Here is a 17,396-nt window from a genome sequence, read left to right on the forward strand (position 1 = left end):
TTGTGTGGTTCAATATGTACATTGATAGAACTGTGCCAAAATCATGGGCTCTTGGGGGGGCATTATTTTTATATATAATGTTTTGCCTTATTTCTATTGTCCTTTTAAATCTTGCCCTAAAAACTGCTGACATTTAGTGGCTTTAAAGAGAAATTGGATCTTTAGTATATAAACCACCTAGTTCGCCCGGCCCAAGATCGCGGCTTGCTCCAAGGAGGAGATATTAGGGAGTCATCTTAAACTATTTAGAAGCAAGTGGTATTCCAAAAAGTAAATTACAATAGGAGGGAGAAGAAGAATCTAAGGGGTAAATTTACTAAAGTGAGAGTTTTTAGAAGTTGAGATGTTGCCCATAGCAACCAATCAGATTCTATTTAACATTTAAATAGCACCTTCTAGAAAATAATAGCTAGAATGTGATTGGTTGCTATGGGCAACATCTCCACTTCTAAAAATTCTCACTTTAGTAAATTTACCCCTAAGTAAAATTAGAGATCTGTTTAGCTGATCTAAAAGAATAATTTAAACTCCATATCAGTACTGCAAAATGATTTAAACTACATGCTATATGGATCGAGTTGGGTATGAAATACCGGCAGTCGGGATGCCGGCTGTAAAAATGCCGACAGTGGCATTCCGATGCTCCGTATCCCAACGGGTCGGGTAAGTAAGCTAACCCTCCCTGTTAGTGCCTAAACATATCCCACCTTACTGCCTAAACCCCCCCCCTGGTGGTGCCAAACCCTAACCCCCCCCTCCCCCAGTGGTGCCTATCCCTAACCCCCATGGTAAGGTGACCCTACAAAGTCCCTACAAAGAGTTTCACGCATCTGGGTTGCTGCACCTGTTTGAGACGCTCATGGTCCATGCTCAGTGCGCCCTGTAGCTGTTGGTCTCAGGAAGGTCTGGGTCAATCTCCCTGTATACTTCTCCCTTGGTTAAGGTATACGGTGCTCTATGTCCTACCTTTCCTTTGTGTTGCAGTAATTGATTTAAAGCCGATTGTAATTATATTACATATGCATTGTATGTGACTGTTTGCTAGCTGCTGTATTGTGACACTGTCTTTTATTTCTAACTGTCAATTATAACTATCACTGTTTTCTCTCCATCCTCTTGGGGTGGAGGTTTCTTTCTGAGTACTTCACATTCATTAAGAGATTTGTGAAGGTTGTCACATTGCATTGTTACTGTTATATGTATATATGCTAAGCATAAAGGGAAACAGGAGATCAGGCAGGATTTATTAATGACTGTCCGTTATAACTATCACTGCTATTGCTCCATTTGACCCTCAACTACCAGGATGTGTAGGGGTTAAATTGTACTTCACATTTACTTGTGAAGACTGAGCTGCCCATCCCCCTCTCTCCTAATTAATTGGAGACGCTCAGCTGCAATTGATCATGGAAATGTTTGCTGATGGGAGATTTGTTGCCGCTCTCTGAGTATACCTTTCTCATAGGACCAAGGTATATAGCAATGGAATCCTACAAACGTTTTGCTTGTATAAGTTGATTCAGTGCCGATTTGTATGCATTGCACTTATATCCTACCAATGTGACTGATTTAGTGTCCCATTTCCAAATTTATTTATATACATGTAGATCCTACCAAACTTATGTTTTAGTTGATTTTAATGCCTTTTTGCAAATCTATTTTATGCATTTTATGTGACTTATGCTAAGTTTTTGTTTTCTTTTGTTTTTTTTCCTAACCCCCCAACTACCTGGTGTATAGGGGTTAGAGAGTGCTTCACATTTTATTTTTATCTGTGAAAAGGGTCACATTGCATTGTTAACCCTACACCGGTTGTAGGTTACTTGCAAGTATTTCCCATGTCTCAGTACAAGGGTAGACCGGAGACTGTTGTCCCTGTGCTGGTTTCATGTAAATCCTGTGCAGTTGGCCCCTCAGGATTTCATACAGGATGGACTGTGTGTTGATTGTTATACACCACAACCGTCCACCTCGCCAGCACCTGTTCAGGATTCACCTTGAATGTCCTCCTGGTCTCAGGTTATATGATGCAGTTAGTGGACTGCTTATCAGCCCCCACACTGCCTCCCACTTTGGATTACCGACAATGATTACAGCTTGCTATGTTTCTTTTTCCCATACATCCTTCCTGGATGGAGGGTTATGTCCAGAATCTGGCTTTGAGCATCTAACTATCTGCAGATGTTACAGGCGAATAAGGCATCAGCCGTCTAAGCAAATAGATGGACTGCACCATCCTTTCAGTCCACTCTGCTTTCAGATTCTGATATATCATCTGAGGAGGCAGAGGATACACAGGTTTCTCCCACTGGGCCTATCTCTGAGAGGAGGAGCATCATTTATCAGTGGATGTTCCTCTCTAGCAGGGATGGTTAATTCAATCCTCATTATCGTAGATGAAGTCCCGGCTCCTAAAGCCTAATAAACCTTGTGTTCAGACATCAGAAGGTGATTTAGGCTGGATTCCTCAATCTGAACAGCTCACTTAGTTTATGGGGGAAGCATGGAACACTCCAGGTAAACTGTTCTAGATTCCAAAAAGACTAGTGTCTTTATACCTTCTCCCACAGGGAGAGTGCATTTGGTGGGAAATCCCCTCTACTAGGGATTCTTAAGTGATACATTCCTAAAGGGTTACTCCCCAGAAGGTTGTTTGCACAACTCTCTCATCAGATCCTATCAAGGCCATTCATGCCCTGCGAAGTTCAGAGGTGATAATCCCGGATTCCTTTAGCTAACAAGGAAGGAGTTATTACTCAGATTTGTTTTTGATTCAGAAGCTAAATGGGTCTCATCGCTCTATTCTGAATCTGAAATCTCTACAGGTTCATCCATGTGCCCAAGTTCCTTATGGAGACCCTACGGTCAACTATGCTAGCAATGGAACCTGGGTATTTCATGTTTCCCTGGACATACAGGATGCCTATCTGCATGTGCCTATTGCACTATTCCACCAAGGGTTTCTGAGTTTTGCTGTTCGTCAGCAACAGTACCATTGCCTTTTGGTCTGTCCACAGCCCCCTCGGGTGTTTACCAAAATAATGGCAGTCATGACTCATCTCAGAAGGAGTCGGGATACTGCCATACTTTTACGACCTCCTGATATTGGCAGTCTACGGAGGTTTTACAACATCATCTCCAGCTGACCACTGCCTGTCTACAGGAGCAAGGGTGGATAATTTGGAATAAGTCTTCCCTTTCTCCAACACAGCAGATGGTACATCTGTGGGCGCTACTGGATTCCCCCGGCACAAAGGATATTTCTACCAGTGGACAAGTTTTTGGCTCTACAATTGTGGGTGCGCAAATTGCTCCGCAAGCAGAGGATATCCTTTCACTCAGCAATGTTGGTCCTGGGGTCCATGGTATCCACTTTCAACATGGTGGAATATGCCCAGTTCCATTCAGGGCCTCTACAAAAGTTGATTCTCTCCAGGTGGAACGGACAGCACCATCTTATAAGGTCTCGGAGGATTCTTCTCACTCCAGAGGTTCGTCATTCCCTTCTGTGGTGACCTGAGAAAGGATCATCTAAACAAAGGGCGTCCATTCTGGATTCCAAATTGGGTGCTTCTCACCACAGATGCCAGCCTTTGTGGATGGGGGGCAGTGACAGGTCATCACACCTTCCAGGGAAGATGGACAAATCAAGAAAGTCATCTGCCAATAAACTGGAACTGCGAGCAGTCAGGGTTGCAAGATTTAAATCAAATGATTAAATCATGATTTAAATCATCAGGGTTGCACCATTTAAATCAAACTATTTAAATCAAATGATGTAGCTGTAGCTCTGGATTGTGCACAAAGACGCAACTGCACAATCGGTGAGGTTGTACAAGCGTGGAAGAAGCTATTAGATGATCTTGAAGAGATTGGATACCACAGCAGTGTAGTAAAGATGGCAAAGACAATAGCTAAATTGCACTCACAGATGCCCACTTGCTGGCTAATCTACTTGATCCTCAGTACAGGGGAAAAAAGCTTAATCCTGCTGAAATTGAGACTGCTATAGCGTTTGCTCATGCCAATAATCATCGAATTATGCCAGTCATAGTCAACTTTCGTGCATCCATGAAACCATTTGCACCATACATGTTTGAAGTGGATACTTTTACGCCAAGTATCTCCTCTAGCCTAGTGGATGTCCTACGCAGCTCAACTTCAGTTACACTTCGGTAGTAAATCTTCTGAAGCAGATGTTCACCACAGTTTCATCAAGTGCAGGAATTGAAAGGATTTTTTCAACGTATGGTTTTGCACAATCCGAAACGAGCAACAGGTTGAGAAATGAAAAAGCAGCTAAGCTGGTTGCATGCTACAGAGCCATGTTTGTTGAGGACAAACGTGAGGACGTGGACAAAGACATGTACATGTTTGACTCGGACTCAAACAACTGAGTGAAATTCAGAGCCTAATTGTACTTCTTGATGTAACTGTTTAGTGTGTATATATTCTTTTACTGTGTTCATTTTGTTACTGTTCTCACTTCAAAAATTGTTCATTTATTACTAAAACCAGGTTTAAACATCTAAAATGAAACGGTTTACTTTTAAAAAAAAAATGTTAAAAAAAATCCTATTTAAATCCCCAAAATCCGATTTAAATCAAATAAATCCGATTTTTTTTTTGATTATTATTTTTTTTTTTTTTAAAAATCCGATTTTTATGCAAACGTGCAAGCAGTATACAGAGCGCTGATCTGTTCCAGGACAGGCTGTTCCAGATCTAGTCCGACAATGCGACTACTGTGGCCTACCTCAATCACCAGGGAGGCACAAGAAGTTATGCAGCCATGAAAGAAGTGAAAAAGGTTCTGAATTGTGCAGAACATCATCTTCTGGCCATCTCAGCAATATTCATACCGAGAGTGATAAATTGGGAAGCAGACTTCCTAAGTCACCAGGACATACATGCCAGAGAGTGGTCTCTCCATCCGGGAGTGTTTTTAGCTCCTGGTAAACAAATGGGGTCTAACGAGAGAGATGTCATGGCATCCCGCCACAACCTCAAGGGAGCATTTGTGGATGCACTGTCAGGAAGATGGGACTTCAAGCTGATGTATCTATTTCCACCAATTTCTCTGCTCCCGAGAGTTCTCAGAAAATTCAAGCAGGAAGGTGGAATGGTAGTACTGGTGGCTCCGGCTTGGCCCAGACGTCAATGGTTCACCAACATACAGAATCTGTCCATAGACAGTCCTTATCCTCTTCCTCTATGGCAGGATATACTAACGCAGGGTCCTTGCCAACATCCAGACTTACCTTGTCTGGATTTGATGGGTTGGCTCTTGAATCTTCCATCCTAATTCAAAAGATTTTTCCAGTTCTGTAATTTAAACGATGCTTAGGGCTTGGAAGCCTGCCTCTGCCAGCATCTATAACAAAGTTTGGTATTCCTTTGGTCAATGGCGTTCCCATAGGAAATTTGATCCTAAGATATTCCTGATTTCCAGGGTACTGGCAGGTCTACGCCTGGCCACTTTGAGAGTGCAGGTTTCTGCACGGTCAGTCTGGTTTCAGAAGAATATTGTTTCATTATCTGATGGGTTTTTTTTTCCAAGGAGTTTTGCGAATTCAGATTCCTTTTTGTTTCACCGGTAGCACTGTGGGATTTTCTTTTTGTTTCTTAAGGGACTGCAAACTTCCCCATTTGAACCTTTGGACTCTGTGGATTTGAAGTGGTTAACAGCAAAAACATTTTTTCATGCTATTTCTTCTGTTCGCAGAGTCTCTAATTTGGCAGCGCTCTCTTGTCGCTCCCCATTTTTGATTTTTCACCAGGATAAAGCTGTTCTTCGTACAAGGGAGGGTTACCTTCCTAAGTTAGTGTCCCGTTTTCATGTGAATGAAGAAATAGTTGTTCCAGCTTTTCAGGCTCCAGACCTTTCTGTAGGTGAAGCCTCCCTGGATGTAGTTCGTCTTCTCCGTATCTATGTGGAGCGTACAAACTCTGTTACAAAAAGAGCATCTGATTTTCTATTATATGGTTTTCACAAACGAGGATGGCCAGCTAATAAGCAGACTCTGGGGATATGGCTATGCATGACTATCTTGTATACACACAAGCTTATCTCTCTGTCCCAAGCACGGTGACAGCACATTCTACTCGGTCTGTAGGGCCATTGTGGGCATTTAGTCGTCGTGCCTCCGCTGAACAGCCTCGTGGTCTTCTATCCACACTTTTCTTAGGTTTTATGCCTTTTGATACTTTTGCCTCTCAGGGCGACTATTTCAACTTTCTGCTCAGGAGCATCTCCGACCCTAGGGGAACTGCTTTAGGACATCCCCATGGTATCCCTGTGGATCCCTATGGACCCTGGAGAAGAAAATTAGAGTTATGGTAGACTCACCTAAATAACTCCTTTTTCATTCGAGGTCCACGGGGCGCCCACCCTGACGCATGATATTGAACTTGAACATCCAACACACCTGGGAGATTGTACAACGATATTGTTATCGTTGTTGATAGTCCTGTATGTATGCACCATTACACTTATGGAAAGGATGAACAGATTCAGAGTTTTTGTTTTTTTTAAAACCTGTACGATGTAACTTGCAGATACAGATGAAAGGTTGATACCAGGTTGGGAAGACTGACTATGATTTTGCATTTACCTCAATTTAATTTCTCTACCTTTTTCCATTCTGCACCTACTTCCCTCATGAAATGCAATACAAATCGTTCTTCCAAAAAATGTTTACACAGTTAAGTAGTTTTTTACTCCTGATTGACTTTTTTTGTATAGTCTTCTAAAGGGGGGCATCCACTACACGATTTTAGCAGGCGATTGAACGATAACTACGTCGTTATCGTTCAATCGTTTATAAATCGTCCAGTGTTTGGTCGTTAACTATCAATGATGCGCGCTCCCGCTGGTCATTTGATCGTCTCGTCAGTCGACTGAACATGCAGGTCAATTTCACTTGATCTATTAAAGAGAGTTTGCAAATCGTTCAGACTGAAAGATAAAATTTCAAGGGAAAAAAAATCAAGGGAAAATCGTTTAGAGATTGGACAGGGAGTAGATAGTCTAGTGGATGTGCCCCTTAACTGACTATGTAACAAACCTTAAATGACATGGTGCCAAGGGCTCAGAGTTTTTGGTGACACGAAGATACTGCATGATTTATTTTTAAGCCTTCATCCATCAGTCGTCCGATTCTTTAAATTGCCTAATACAATTTAATCAATATTGTATTATTAGTTTGTCCATGTAAAAGATAGAATTGGATCCTCATAGTTGTATAATATGACTGAAAGATATCCTGCCTGACATACATGCTGTTGGTCCCTATGGCGTGCAGCCAGTGGGCCTATTTCTGAGTCGCACACAACCCGACGATGTTCATGTAGTTGTGCGATGATTTGCAGCTGTGCATGCCTGAAAACCCCTATGGTGCATGCGTTAAACACTGTCTGTACACACAAAGGTGATGTTGCGATCGGTACAGACTGTATAAGAAATAGGGCGGAAAAGTGATGTGCGTTCCAGGGCGGCGACTGAGATCTGGCTAGAAGTGCATGCAAAAATGTTCAGTCTCTTGGGCGTGTAATGGGAGTGTTGCAAACTGCTGCATTCACGGGGGGGAATTCAATTGTTTTGCCGGCGGCTTTTATCTAAGATGCCCGATGGAGCAATTCAATTGTTGCTTCATCAGGGCGCGATAGCCGCCGGCGCTGGTGTTTCTGCTCGCACCCCCAGTAGGGTGCATGCAGAAATGTGTGAGAAATCCCTGTTTAGGGACTAACCAGAACTTAGACGAGGGCGATAATTAATGAGCGCCCAGAACAATTGAATTGCAACACTGAGCACTCATTAATTATCACACCATAAAAAACAATTGAAATGACCCCATAGATGGAGAAACTGCACCTACCATCGGGCTGGTACAAGGGTAGATGGTGGCGCTTAAAGAATCAGTATAACATGGTACAGAGATGCTGGAAGTGAGCGTACGTGGTACTTACAAATTTAGATGCACACTTGTACACCAGGGGTTAGGGCTGATATTGGCATTTGTATATACTGCAGAAACAGACGGAATGTAGCTGCATTCATCTCTGAATCAGGCCCAGTGTGTGCTACTTTACCATGCTGTTATCCTGGGGGGATATATTCGGCTTCCCGGCTGTCAGGATGCCGACGCTTACATTACCGGCTCCGTCTTCTCGACCGCCAGGATACCAAAGGTAATTAGCAGGGTTGGGGGGAGGGTTAGGTTTAGGGGCTGGGGTTAGGCTCTAGGGGGAGGGTTAGGTTTAGGGTGTGGGGAGGTTAGGTTTAGGCAACAGGGAGGGTGGATTATGGTAGGGAGGGGAGGAGGGTTAGCATACCAAACAATAATTGTCTGTATGCTAACCCTGTCTGGATGCCGGCGTTGGGACTCTGACCGCCGGCATCCCGTACCCAACCCTATCCTGCGATTTTTCTTGTGTCTGAGAATAGATTATTTCTGCCTCTTCCTCATGGAAGCACCCGTTAGGTGACCTGTCATGTGATTATATCTTGCCATCTATCTTTACATTTTAACCTCTCAGCCAGTTCTTCATTGTAATACACTGCACAATGTATGAAAATAGAATCCAATAAATGTTACCTATGCTCCGATATTGTTATTTGGCAATTGTAGATTAATAGACAAGCCTTTTTTCTCCAAGGCAATGGATCTATCTGTAGATGAGTCCAGCCTAACAGGGGAGACTGCTCCATGTTCAAAATCCACAGCCCCTCAGCCAGCTGCTACTAATGGGGATTTAACATCCAGAAGCAACATCGCCTTTATGGGAACACTTGTTAGATGTGGCAAAGCAAAGGTAAAAACATGTAGTAAATTAATTCATGCATCCAATTGTTGGACAACAATTTTCATTGTTATATCACCTCTGTTTTCCTGGAACGCAATACAGGGATGGTTTTTGTTCAATGGTGTATCTAAAGGTTTTGAGGCCTTGATTTGAATTGATATAATATGTTCATTGTCCTTGCAGTCAACAAACTAATGCTGGCCATCAGTGCCATATTAAGGTCCTCATGGGCCTGGAGCTGAAATTTATGAACGGCCTATTGTGTGCTGCCGCAGGGGGTGTGACTACTTATATGGGGGTGTGACCAGTGATGTGGGGGGTGTAACCAAAGAATGTGATCTGGGTCCTGCTGTGCCATTGTTGGCCAGCGTGGGTTAGCTTGGTAATTATGTTTGTATGCACCCTGACAAAAATTTTAATCTCGCACCTATCCCTTCCTATCTCATTCAAATATTGCACTTTTATTTGCCATTGCTTCAGACATGCCATTGTAATCAAACATGCTCTCTATAAATTTCTAATATGTACACATTATACATAATCCATTATATATATAATATACGTTTTACTATATTTAATATTATATAGGAATGCATACATATTTATATAGAAATATACATGCATATAAATATATATCCTCCTCCAATCTGAAATATAGTAAAAAGACAGGGCACCTCCTAGTGTAATAATGTGCTAAGCCACCAATGTGATTTGAATAAAACTTATATGTGAACCCGTACCATATGGATAGCTGAAATAAGCCCATTGATAAGTCTTGTTTACTCAGTCATCCACAATATGATTTTTCATATAAATTTATTAGAACTCCAAAACGCATAAAAGATAAAAACAAAGATACATAGTGCAAGATGGTTTTAAGATAAGAATACAATATGCACATGAATGCCTGGAGATTCTGGCTGCAGGGTGACATTCTTGGCAACCTGCTAGCCAGATGAGGTTAGCAGAAAAAAAGCTCTGAGGGCCAGACCAAATGATCTCGCAGGCCTTATACGGCCCCTGGGCCTAAGGTTCCCCATCCCTGGGTTAGGCACAAGAGGGAGGGTTGGGGTTAGGCTGCAAGAGGGGAGGGTTAGGGTCAGGCTGTGGCGGCGGTTAGGGTTAGGCTGAGGGAAAGGTGGGTTAGGGGAAGAGTTAGATTACTTCCCTACATTTGTCAGGATTTCCACAGTCAGTATTACGATGCCAGGATTCTGACCGCCAGCATTATGAGCGCTGTTGCGTACCCAACCCGTCTGCTACCCCTGTCTAACTCTACTATGGGAAACACAACCAAATCAACAAGTATTTAAAAACCAAAAAATATCTTGGCAAGGTCCTATCTGTTGTAATTAACATTTACTGAAATTTTTCTACATTTTTTTCTGAGATTTCTTCTATTACCCCTAAATTTGGCCACAAAGGTAGGCATGTTATTTGTCACCTGGTGTGTAGGTGGCGCTTCTTGGCATCTTTGCCTGGTGTGCCAAATAAAAGAAAATCTAGTTTATACACCTAAAGTAATTGCCACAATGGTTTGGTGTAGTGTAGGGAAACAAATTTGGGTAGTGTTTTTTTTTTCTCCTTTTGAAAATAAACACCTATTTCTAATTAATTCAGTTTTACATATTTGAATTGTGAAACTCTTTCTTCCTTGTTTGCCAATGTATATCGGTTAGGAAAGTGTTAAGTCACGCCTTGGGTAATCTTAAGGGGCCTATCCATTACACGACTTTTGGAACGATCTGACCAAAACCAGGAGGTTTTGGTCGCATTGTTCACAAAGTCAGGTAATGGATAGCCGGCAAGGACAAGCGATACGTGTGCACGCTGGGTCCTTGCCGACCCGACTATCTACTGAACATGCCCGTCAACCTGGCGACTATCGTCAGGTTCGGCATGTTCAGCATGTTCAGATATAGGTCGATAGGTCGGGCTCCTGCTAGTCGTTCAGTCTTTCAGGTCGCCTAGTGGATAGGCCCCTTTAGTATCTCTGCTTTGTGGTCCTCAGATAGTTCATGTAAGTGAATGGAAGAAAGAGTAGACCCAGCAGTGAAACTTTCCATACTCACCCTTTCTTGATTGTCTCTCACTTTGGAAATTTTTTTAATAACCACAATATCTGTCGGTGTTGTTAATACATGTATTGTAGAATTTACCCCACTGATATGGTGTAGGGGTCTCCAACTGTGACATAATAATTTTATTCAGGGATTTAGCTCCCTTATTTTCAATAATTAACCAAATGGGGTAAAAAGGGTAATATTTATTAAATACAGTACAGGTTTACGCAATTAAAACCTGAAGTAACTGGTATATTTACAAAATATAAAGAAAAAATATAAAGAATTCCATACAGAAAAAACTGGAAAGGAATAAATTAAAATAGGAAGTGTATGGAAATTAAGATAACTTCAAAATACTTAATGCAACGTTTTTCGCAGATCTCTGCTTCCTCAGGTGGGTGAATGTCATGCGGTCTGGGAGGTTTATGTTGGGGTTATAGGATTAGGTAATGATGATTGACAGATCTGTTGAGTCACACAATAGCTGTTCCATATATGAAATACATTGTTTAAAATAAGGAGTGCAAAATAGAAGATATAGAAAATAATTTTCTGGAACATAAGACAGTAGTTTGAAAGTTAGAGAAGTGATTCAGTGTAAAATGTGGAGGGAAAAAAGTAAACAAATCATTAGTGAGCTTATATTTTCAGTTCAGTCTTGTTGGGTCTTTAAACTAACCTTTTTTTTTTTTTTAAATACACTTATTAATTATGGTATCATCACAGTTGGTATTCTGATCCTATGAGTCTGATCCTATAGCAGCTACAAGTTACTAAGCAACTGCCGACGGATCTGATTGAGGGAGGCGCTAAATTAATGGGGTTTGGGATCACATGATGTAAACACCTGGAGCCCATTCAGCTCCATGTTGTATACCCTGAACAAGCTTGTGTTCGGTGAGACAATACATTGTTTGTGGATGCTTGTAGAGAATAATGATAGTATTAGGTATGTATGTATATATGCGCTGCTGTTGGATAGTGCTGCAAATTAAGCTTAGTAAATATGTGTGATCATAGATATTGTCGCTTGCTTTTTTTCAAGCAACAAAGGGTGAGTTTGGAAAAACAAGGTTTCACTGTGGTGGGTTTACTCCTATCAACGGTAAAACACAATGTCTCTTGTATGAACTATCTGAGGACCACAAAATAAGAGACGCCCGGCAGGTGGTTTAAGATCCAGTCACACCCAAGGTGTGACTGGATCTTCAGATCGTATGCATATTACACATCTGATGTCTCACACATGTTATCCATTCTCCTCTTTTCTGTACCCACTTGTTATACTACAGAGTTTTAAGGTTGGAGAGGCGCAGGAGCTACCCATTTCTATATCCATACAAAGCACATTATTGGTTGAAGTTAAGTCCCTGGCTGCATACTCCTAACCATATGGTGAACTGTCTTCATTAAGTCAGTTCTTCCGTTGTGTGATTTCATGATGTCTGACATGTTAAATCTTTCTTACGATGTTGGATTGTCTTTAAAACTATTACACATTAGTAGTGGAGTATTGATTAAGGAAATGTAAACTAGCAAAGAGCATATTTGTTCTCAATGCAGGGAATTGTCATTGGAACTGGAGAAAATTCTGAATTTGGGGAGGTGTTCAAAATGATGCAGGCTGAGGAGGTGAGTTATCAAATGTATTACACGCTTCATATTACTCCTATCACTAATGCTGAACGAACATTATTAGCTTCTATCTGTCCTTAGTATAATGCAGTATCCGCTCCGCATCAGTTCTCAGTCATTTATTACTATTCTATATTTATTCAGCCTCCATTTATAGTGGAGTCTGAGGACTGGTGCCGAGATGATGGTAGTATATGAATATATCACAATGAGGTTGGGAGACCCTCCCCCCAATCAATCCCACTCCTGTCCCCCAGTACATTGTTTTCATTGTAACTGAGCTGATCCCTCTTCTGTTTATTTCTGTCACTCGGGGGGAGGATAAACTTTCCTGTGTAGAAGATTTTTTAATGCACCATAGCATAGCACCGACAGTGTGTCATAAAAAATGCTACAATGTTCTTTTCAATACTGTAACAATCAGAAGCCAGAATCCTTACCAGTCTAGCAGCAAATGATTTTGCTTTTACTGATGGCTTGTACCACAGAGATAAGCTACTTGGGACAGCTGGGGAGCCGCAAGAAGATGTATGGGTTATCTCTTATGTTTATATCTTTTAATAGAGTTAAATTGATTTTTTTTTTTCTTTCTTAAGGCACCTAAGACACCACTGCAGAAGAGCATGGATATTCTAGGAAAACAGCTCTCCTTGTATTCTTTTGGTATCATTGGTAAGCATACATTTCTGCTTACTTGCTGTATGGAGTGTTTTATCTGTGATTCACAGTCAGTCAGTTATCTCTGCAGAAAATGATAACTTGTTTAAAGGTGTCAGGAGGTATTTTTGGCTCTGTGTTCTTGGATGCTTTTCATTCCCCTGCACAGAAGCACAAACATCGAACATTATTCATTTAAACTGCATATTTTGTGGGAACCCAGTGTATTTTATATAATGCCAATGTTCTGTTTTATGTTTTTTCCCATGGTTTAATTAAGTCACAATTTTGAAACTAACTGGATTCTGTTATGTTTCTAAATATAATTCTGTTTCTTTGGTGCTGCGTTAATTTTGCATATGTTTTATTTAGGTATTATTATGCTGGTAGGGTGGCTACAAGGGAAGCATATACTTGATATGTTTACAATTGGTGTAAGGTGAGTTATCCCTCCTACAAGTCATGTATTATGTTTATTTCCTCAGGGAAACCTAACTTTGTAAACCAAAGAGATATTTTAGGCTTCTCTCCTGCTGGATTTCATCTAGTTGTGCTTTATCTTCATTGCTGAGTTACATCATTTTAGAAAGTAATTGGCCCTGTCAGATGGGACATTCTGTTTGAGTGTATGATGTACAGACTGAACTAATTGGTTCTGAATATCTAGAGCTCTATGGCCTTTATAATGGAGATTAATTTTGATTTTACTGTTATACTTTAAGTTCTGGCTAGGAATGTAATTTGTAAAATCACTAGTGAACCAGTTTGTGTGATTTTTCTTTTTACTAAGGTTGTTTGTTAGGCCATGAACATCCTTTATTTAACTAAAAGGAAAACTGATTATTGGGCAGATGATATAATGGAGACACTCTGAGGAGATCTGTGGAAGAACATGTGCCAGTTGTGGTGTCAGAGAACAGAGAATACATTGTGTAGAGAATACACTATGATCCCTGTCACTGACGTTTTCAATGCGATTTTAAGTGAAACGATACAAAATTCTGGGCTCAGATGGTGGTAATTTCTTTATCCTTGGATATCCGAAAGCATTGCATTTTTCCAACAGATGTGTGAGAGCAGGACTTTGCAGTTTAAGCTGGGGGTTATACTTGCAATACTAGATCAGTGAAACATCACTGAAACTACACAATATGATCAAATTGGTGCCTTGTCAGAGGTCGCTCACCCATGCATTATCTCCAGCTCACAGGTAACATGTAGTAGTATATACACACACAGATTTAAGTGGATATTTTACAGAGTGGCTTATTGTCATTACACCGCCACCCCAATCCAATATTGGCATAATAAAAGCTCAAACAAAACTTGAACACAATATCCTCCCTTCAATGTCTGTTTTTTTGTGGTAAAGTTATGGATGTATATAGTCTTATTAGATGATAAAACATCGATATCATATCATGAGTGTTGATGATCATGTACCGCATCACCGCCAAAATTAGACTGTGGCAGGAATGTGGTGATTTATCCTGTGTAGCCCACAACCCAAATAACAGCCATTTTTCAAAGTTACCCCCACATTTGAAAACCATAAATTGTACAGAAAACCCCCTTTTACAAGTTGTGTATTGCACAGAGATGTAGCCATGTATTAAAGAAATAACCCAAATTACCACCTGTATATCTAAAGGTTGGTACACACTGGCCAATGTGTGCCTGGATGATATGTCGGCCGGACGGGCCTACATATTGTACCTTGGGTAGTGGGTACACATTAGAGCGATGTAATGAACGACGGAACGATCCCTCGTTTCGTCCTACATTAACGTGCATGGAACTGCAAGCGATGTCATCCGGTTTTATTTGCAGCACATCAAACCTCACGACATTGCGTACGAACACGGGAATGCGCATATCGTGCATACATACCACACTGCGCAATATTTAGTTATGATTTGGCCAAATTGTAACGACATTGTCTCAGTGTGTACCCATCATTAGAGAAATACCCCCTTTGATGGACTAATTCTAGAGATATCGCCAGTGCATAAAGTGGTCCTAGAGACGTGGATGAACTTTAACCCCTGCGCTTTATCAATGGGCTGCGTGTGTTGCAAAAAAGAGCTGTGGTCTCAAACGAAGGGGTGTGGTCACACAATAGTGTCCCCATTTCAAATTATGCCACACCGTAGCACAATCTTATTCACATTACACCACCCATGGCCGCCTGCAACCGACAGCGCCGCTGCCCGCCGACCTGGTCCCCATTACCTAAATGTTTGGAGCTGGAGTGGGCCCGCTTCGGCCGCTCCGGCTCCAACATGAGAGATACCCACCGCGGCTCCGCCCCTTGATCCAGCAGCCCGGCCCCTTGTTATAACACGGCCTGCGTGACGTCATGTGCGCCATGTCATAATAAGGGGTCGGGCTGCTGGAGTAAGAAGATCGAGAGGAGCCGCGGATCAAGAGGAGCAGAAGAGGAAGAAATAAGGTAAGTGGTGGTGCTATGGAGGGGGGGAGGGTGAAAGAGGCTGGCACACGCTGGGGGGGATGAAGAGGCTGACACACACGCTGGCGCTAGGGGGGGGGATGAAGAGGCTGACAACGCTGGCGCTGAGGGGGGACAGGCTGACACACACACTGGGGCTGGGGGGTTAAAAGGCTGACACATACGCTGGGGCTGGGGGGGGAGGCTGACACACATGCTGGGGAAGAGGCTGACACACACACTGAGGCTGGGGGGAAAGAGGCTGACACGCTGGGGGGCAAAGAGGCTGACACATGCTAGGGCTGGGGGGGAAAGAGGCTGACACATGCTGGGGCTGGGGGGGAAAGAGGCTGACACGCTGGGGCTGGGGGGGAAAGAGGCTGACACGCTGGGGGGGAAAGAGGCTGACACATGCTGGGGCTGGGGCTGGGGGGGGAAAGAGGCTGACACATGCTGGGGCTGGGGGGGGAAAGAGGCTGACACATGCTGGGGGGGGGGAAGAGGCTGACACACGCTGGGGCTGGGGGGGCTAAAGAGGCTGACACATGCTGGGGCTGGTGGGGGAAAGAGGCTGACACATGCTGGGGCTGGGGGGGAAAGAGGCTGACACGCTGGGGCTGGGGGGGAAAGAGGCTGACACGCTGGGGGGGAAAGAGGCTGACACGCTGGGGTTGGAAGGAACACACGCTGGCGGGAAGAACGAGGCAGAGACATGCTGGGGATGGAGGGAGAATGAGGCTGACACGCTGGGGCTTGGGGTGAGAACGAGGCTGACACACTCGGGCTGGACAGACTGAATTTATTGACTGGGGGGGCAGTGAGAAAACAAGGCTGGGCAGCAGGACAGACACTGTATTTAATTACTGGGGAGGGGTGAGGGGTGGTGAAAAAATGTTGGGGTGCCAGGAATGGGTAGGATGGGGGGGGGGGCCCAAAGCATATTCTTGCACCTGGGCCCACCACTCTCTAGTTCCGCCACTGCCTACAGCAGTAGTGCCCCTTATGCAGTGCCCCCCAGTAGTAGTGCTCCCAGTAGTAATGACTCTTACACAGAAAAATACAATTTAAAATACAAACACAATACTTACCCTAAGCCCTGCTCCTGCATCCGCTGCCATCCGACAACTCCTCGGAACTATGGGAGAGATGTCATGACATCTCATCCATAGTGCCCACTATGAAGCCGGAGCTCAGAAGTGAACTCCAGCCTCCAGCTGCCGCTGTGGGGAAGGAGCCGGGCGCCAGCTGGTAACAAAATCTCAGCTGGCGCCCTGCAAATGGAGCCTCCCTGCGGTGTGGGGCGACTGGCCTGGTAAGATGGGCTGGAGGAGGCGGAACTGATTCCGCCTCCAAATGGAACTGATGGATCGCAGTTCCGGCACACTTTAACCTCTGGATATCACCCATTTCTAGACACAAACCATTGTCCACCTCATACTATTTATACATTTCCCCCAATTACCTGGTATATGGAGAGAAATACATCTGTATAGTTTCCTGCTTTTTTTTATTTTTTATAATGTTTAATAAATAAGCAGTAATAGTGTGTGTTTGGGCTTTTTTTTTTATTACTAAAGCTACTAGCTGTTGAGTTGGTGGCTGGAAATGTGATCACGTAATCCTGTTTTCTCTTATTTGCAGTCTGGCCGTGGCAGCTATCCCTGAAGGACTTCCCATTGTAGTGACTGTAACATTGGCACTTGGCGTGATGCGTATGGTGAAGAAAAGGGCTATTATAAAGAAATTACCCATTGTAGAAACTCTTGGTAGGACTCTCAAATTAA

The 17,396-nt window shown here is 42.9% G+C and overlaps 1 protein-coding gene across 3 annotated transcripts in view; it reads left to right on the forward strand.

The window, feature by feature from the left end:
* Positions 1 to 17,396, forward strand: part of ATP2C1 (ATPase secretory pathway Ca2+ transporting 1) — a 177,417-nt gene that overhangs the window by 104,608 nt on the left and 55,413 nt on the right. For all 3 annotated transcript variants that reach the window (XM_088462799.1, XM_088462798.1, XM_088462801.1), the window contains exons 8-12: positions 8,659 to 8,814; positions 12,435 to 12,503; positions 13,103 to 13,178; positions 13,536 to 13,602; positions 17,254 to 17,378. In XM_088462799.1, the coding sequence (XP_088318925.1) occupies positions 8,659 to 8,814; positions 12,435 to 12,503; positions 13,103 to 13,178; positions 13,536 to 13,602; positions 17,254 to 17,378 (493 nt within the window). The remainder of the gene's footprint in view (positions 1 to 8,658; positions 8,815 to 12,434; positions 12,504 to 13,102; positions 13,179 to 13,535; positions 13,603 to 17,253; positions 17,379 to 17,396) is intronic.

The sequence above is a fragment of the Taudactylus pleione genome, unplaced genomic scaffold (assembly GCF_031769625.1).
Source record: "Taudactylus pleione unplaced genomic scaffold, aTauple2 ptg000053l, whole genome shotgun sequence".
Classification (NCBI taxonomy): Eukaryota; Metazoa; Chordata; class Amphibia; order Anura; family Myobatrachidae; genus Taudactylus; species Taudactylus pleione.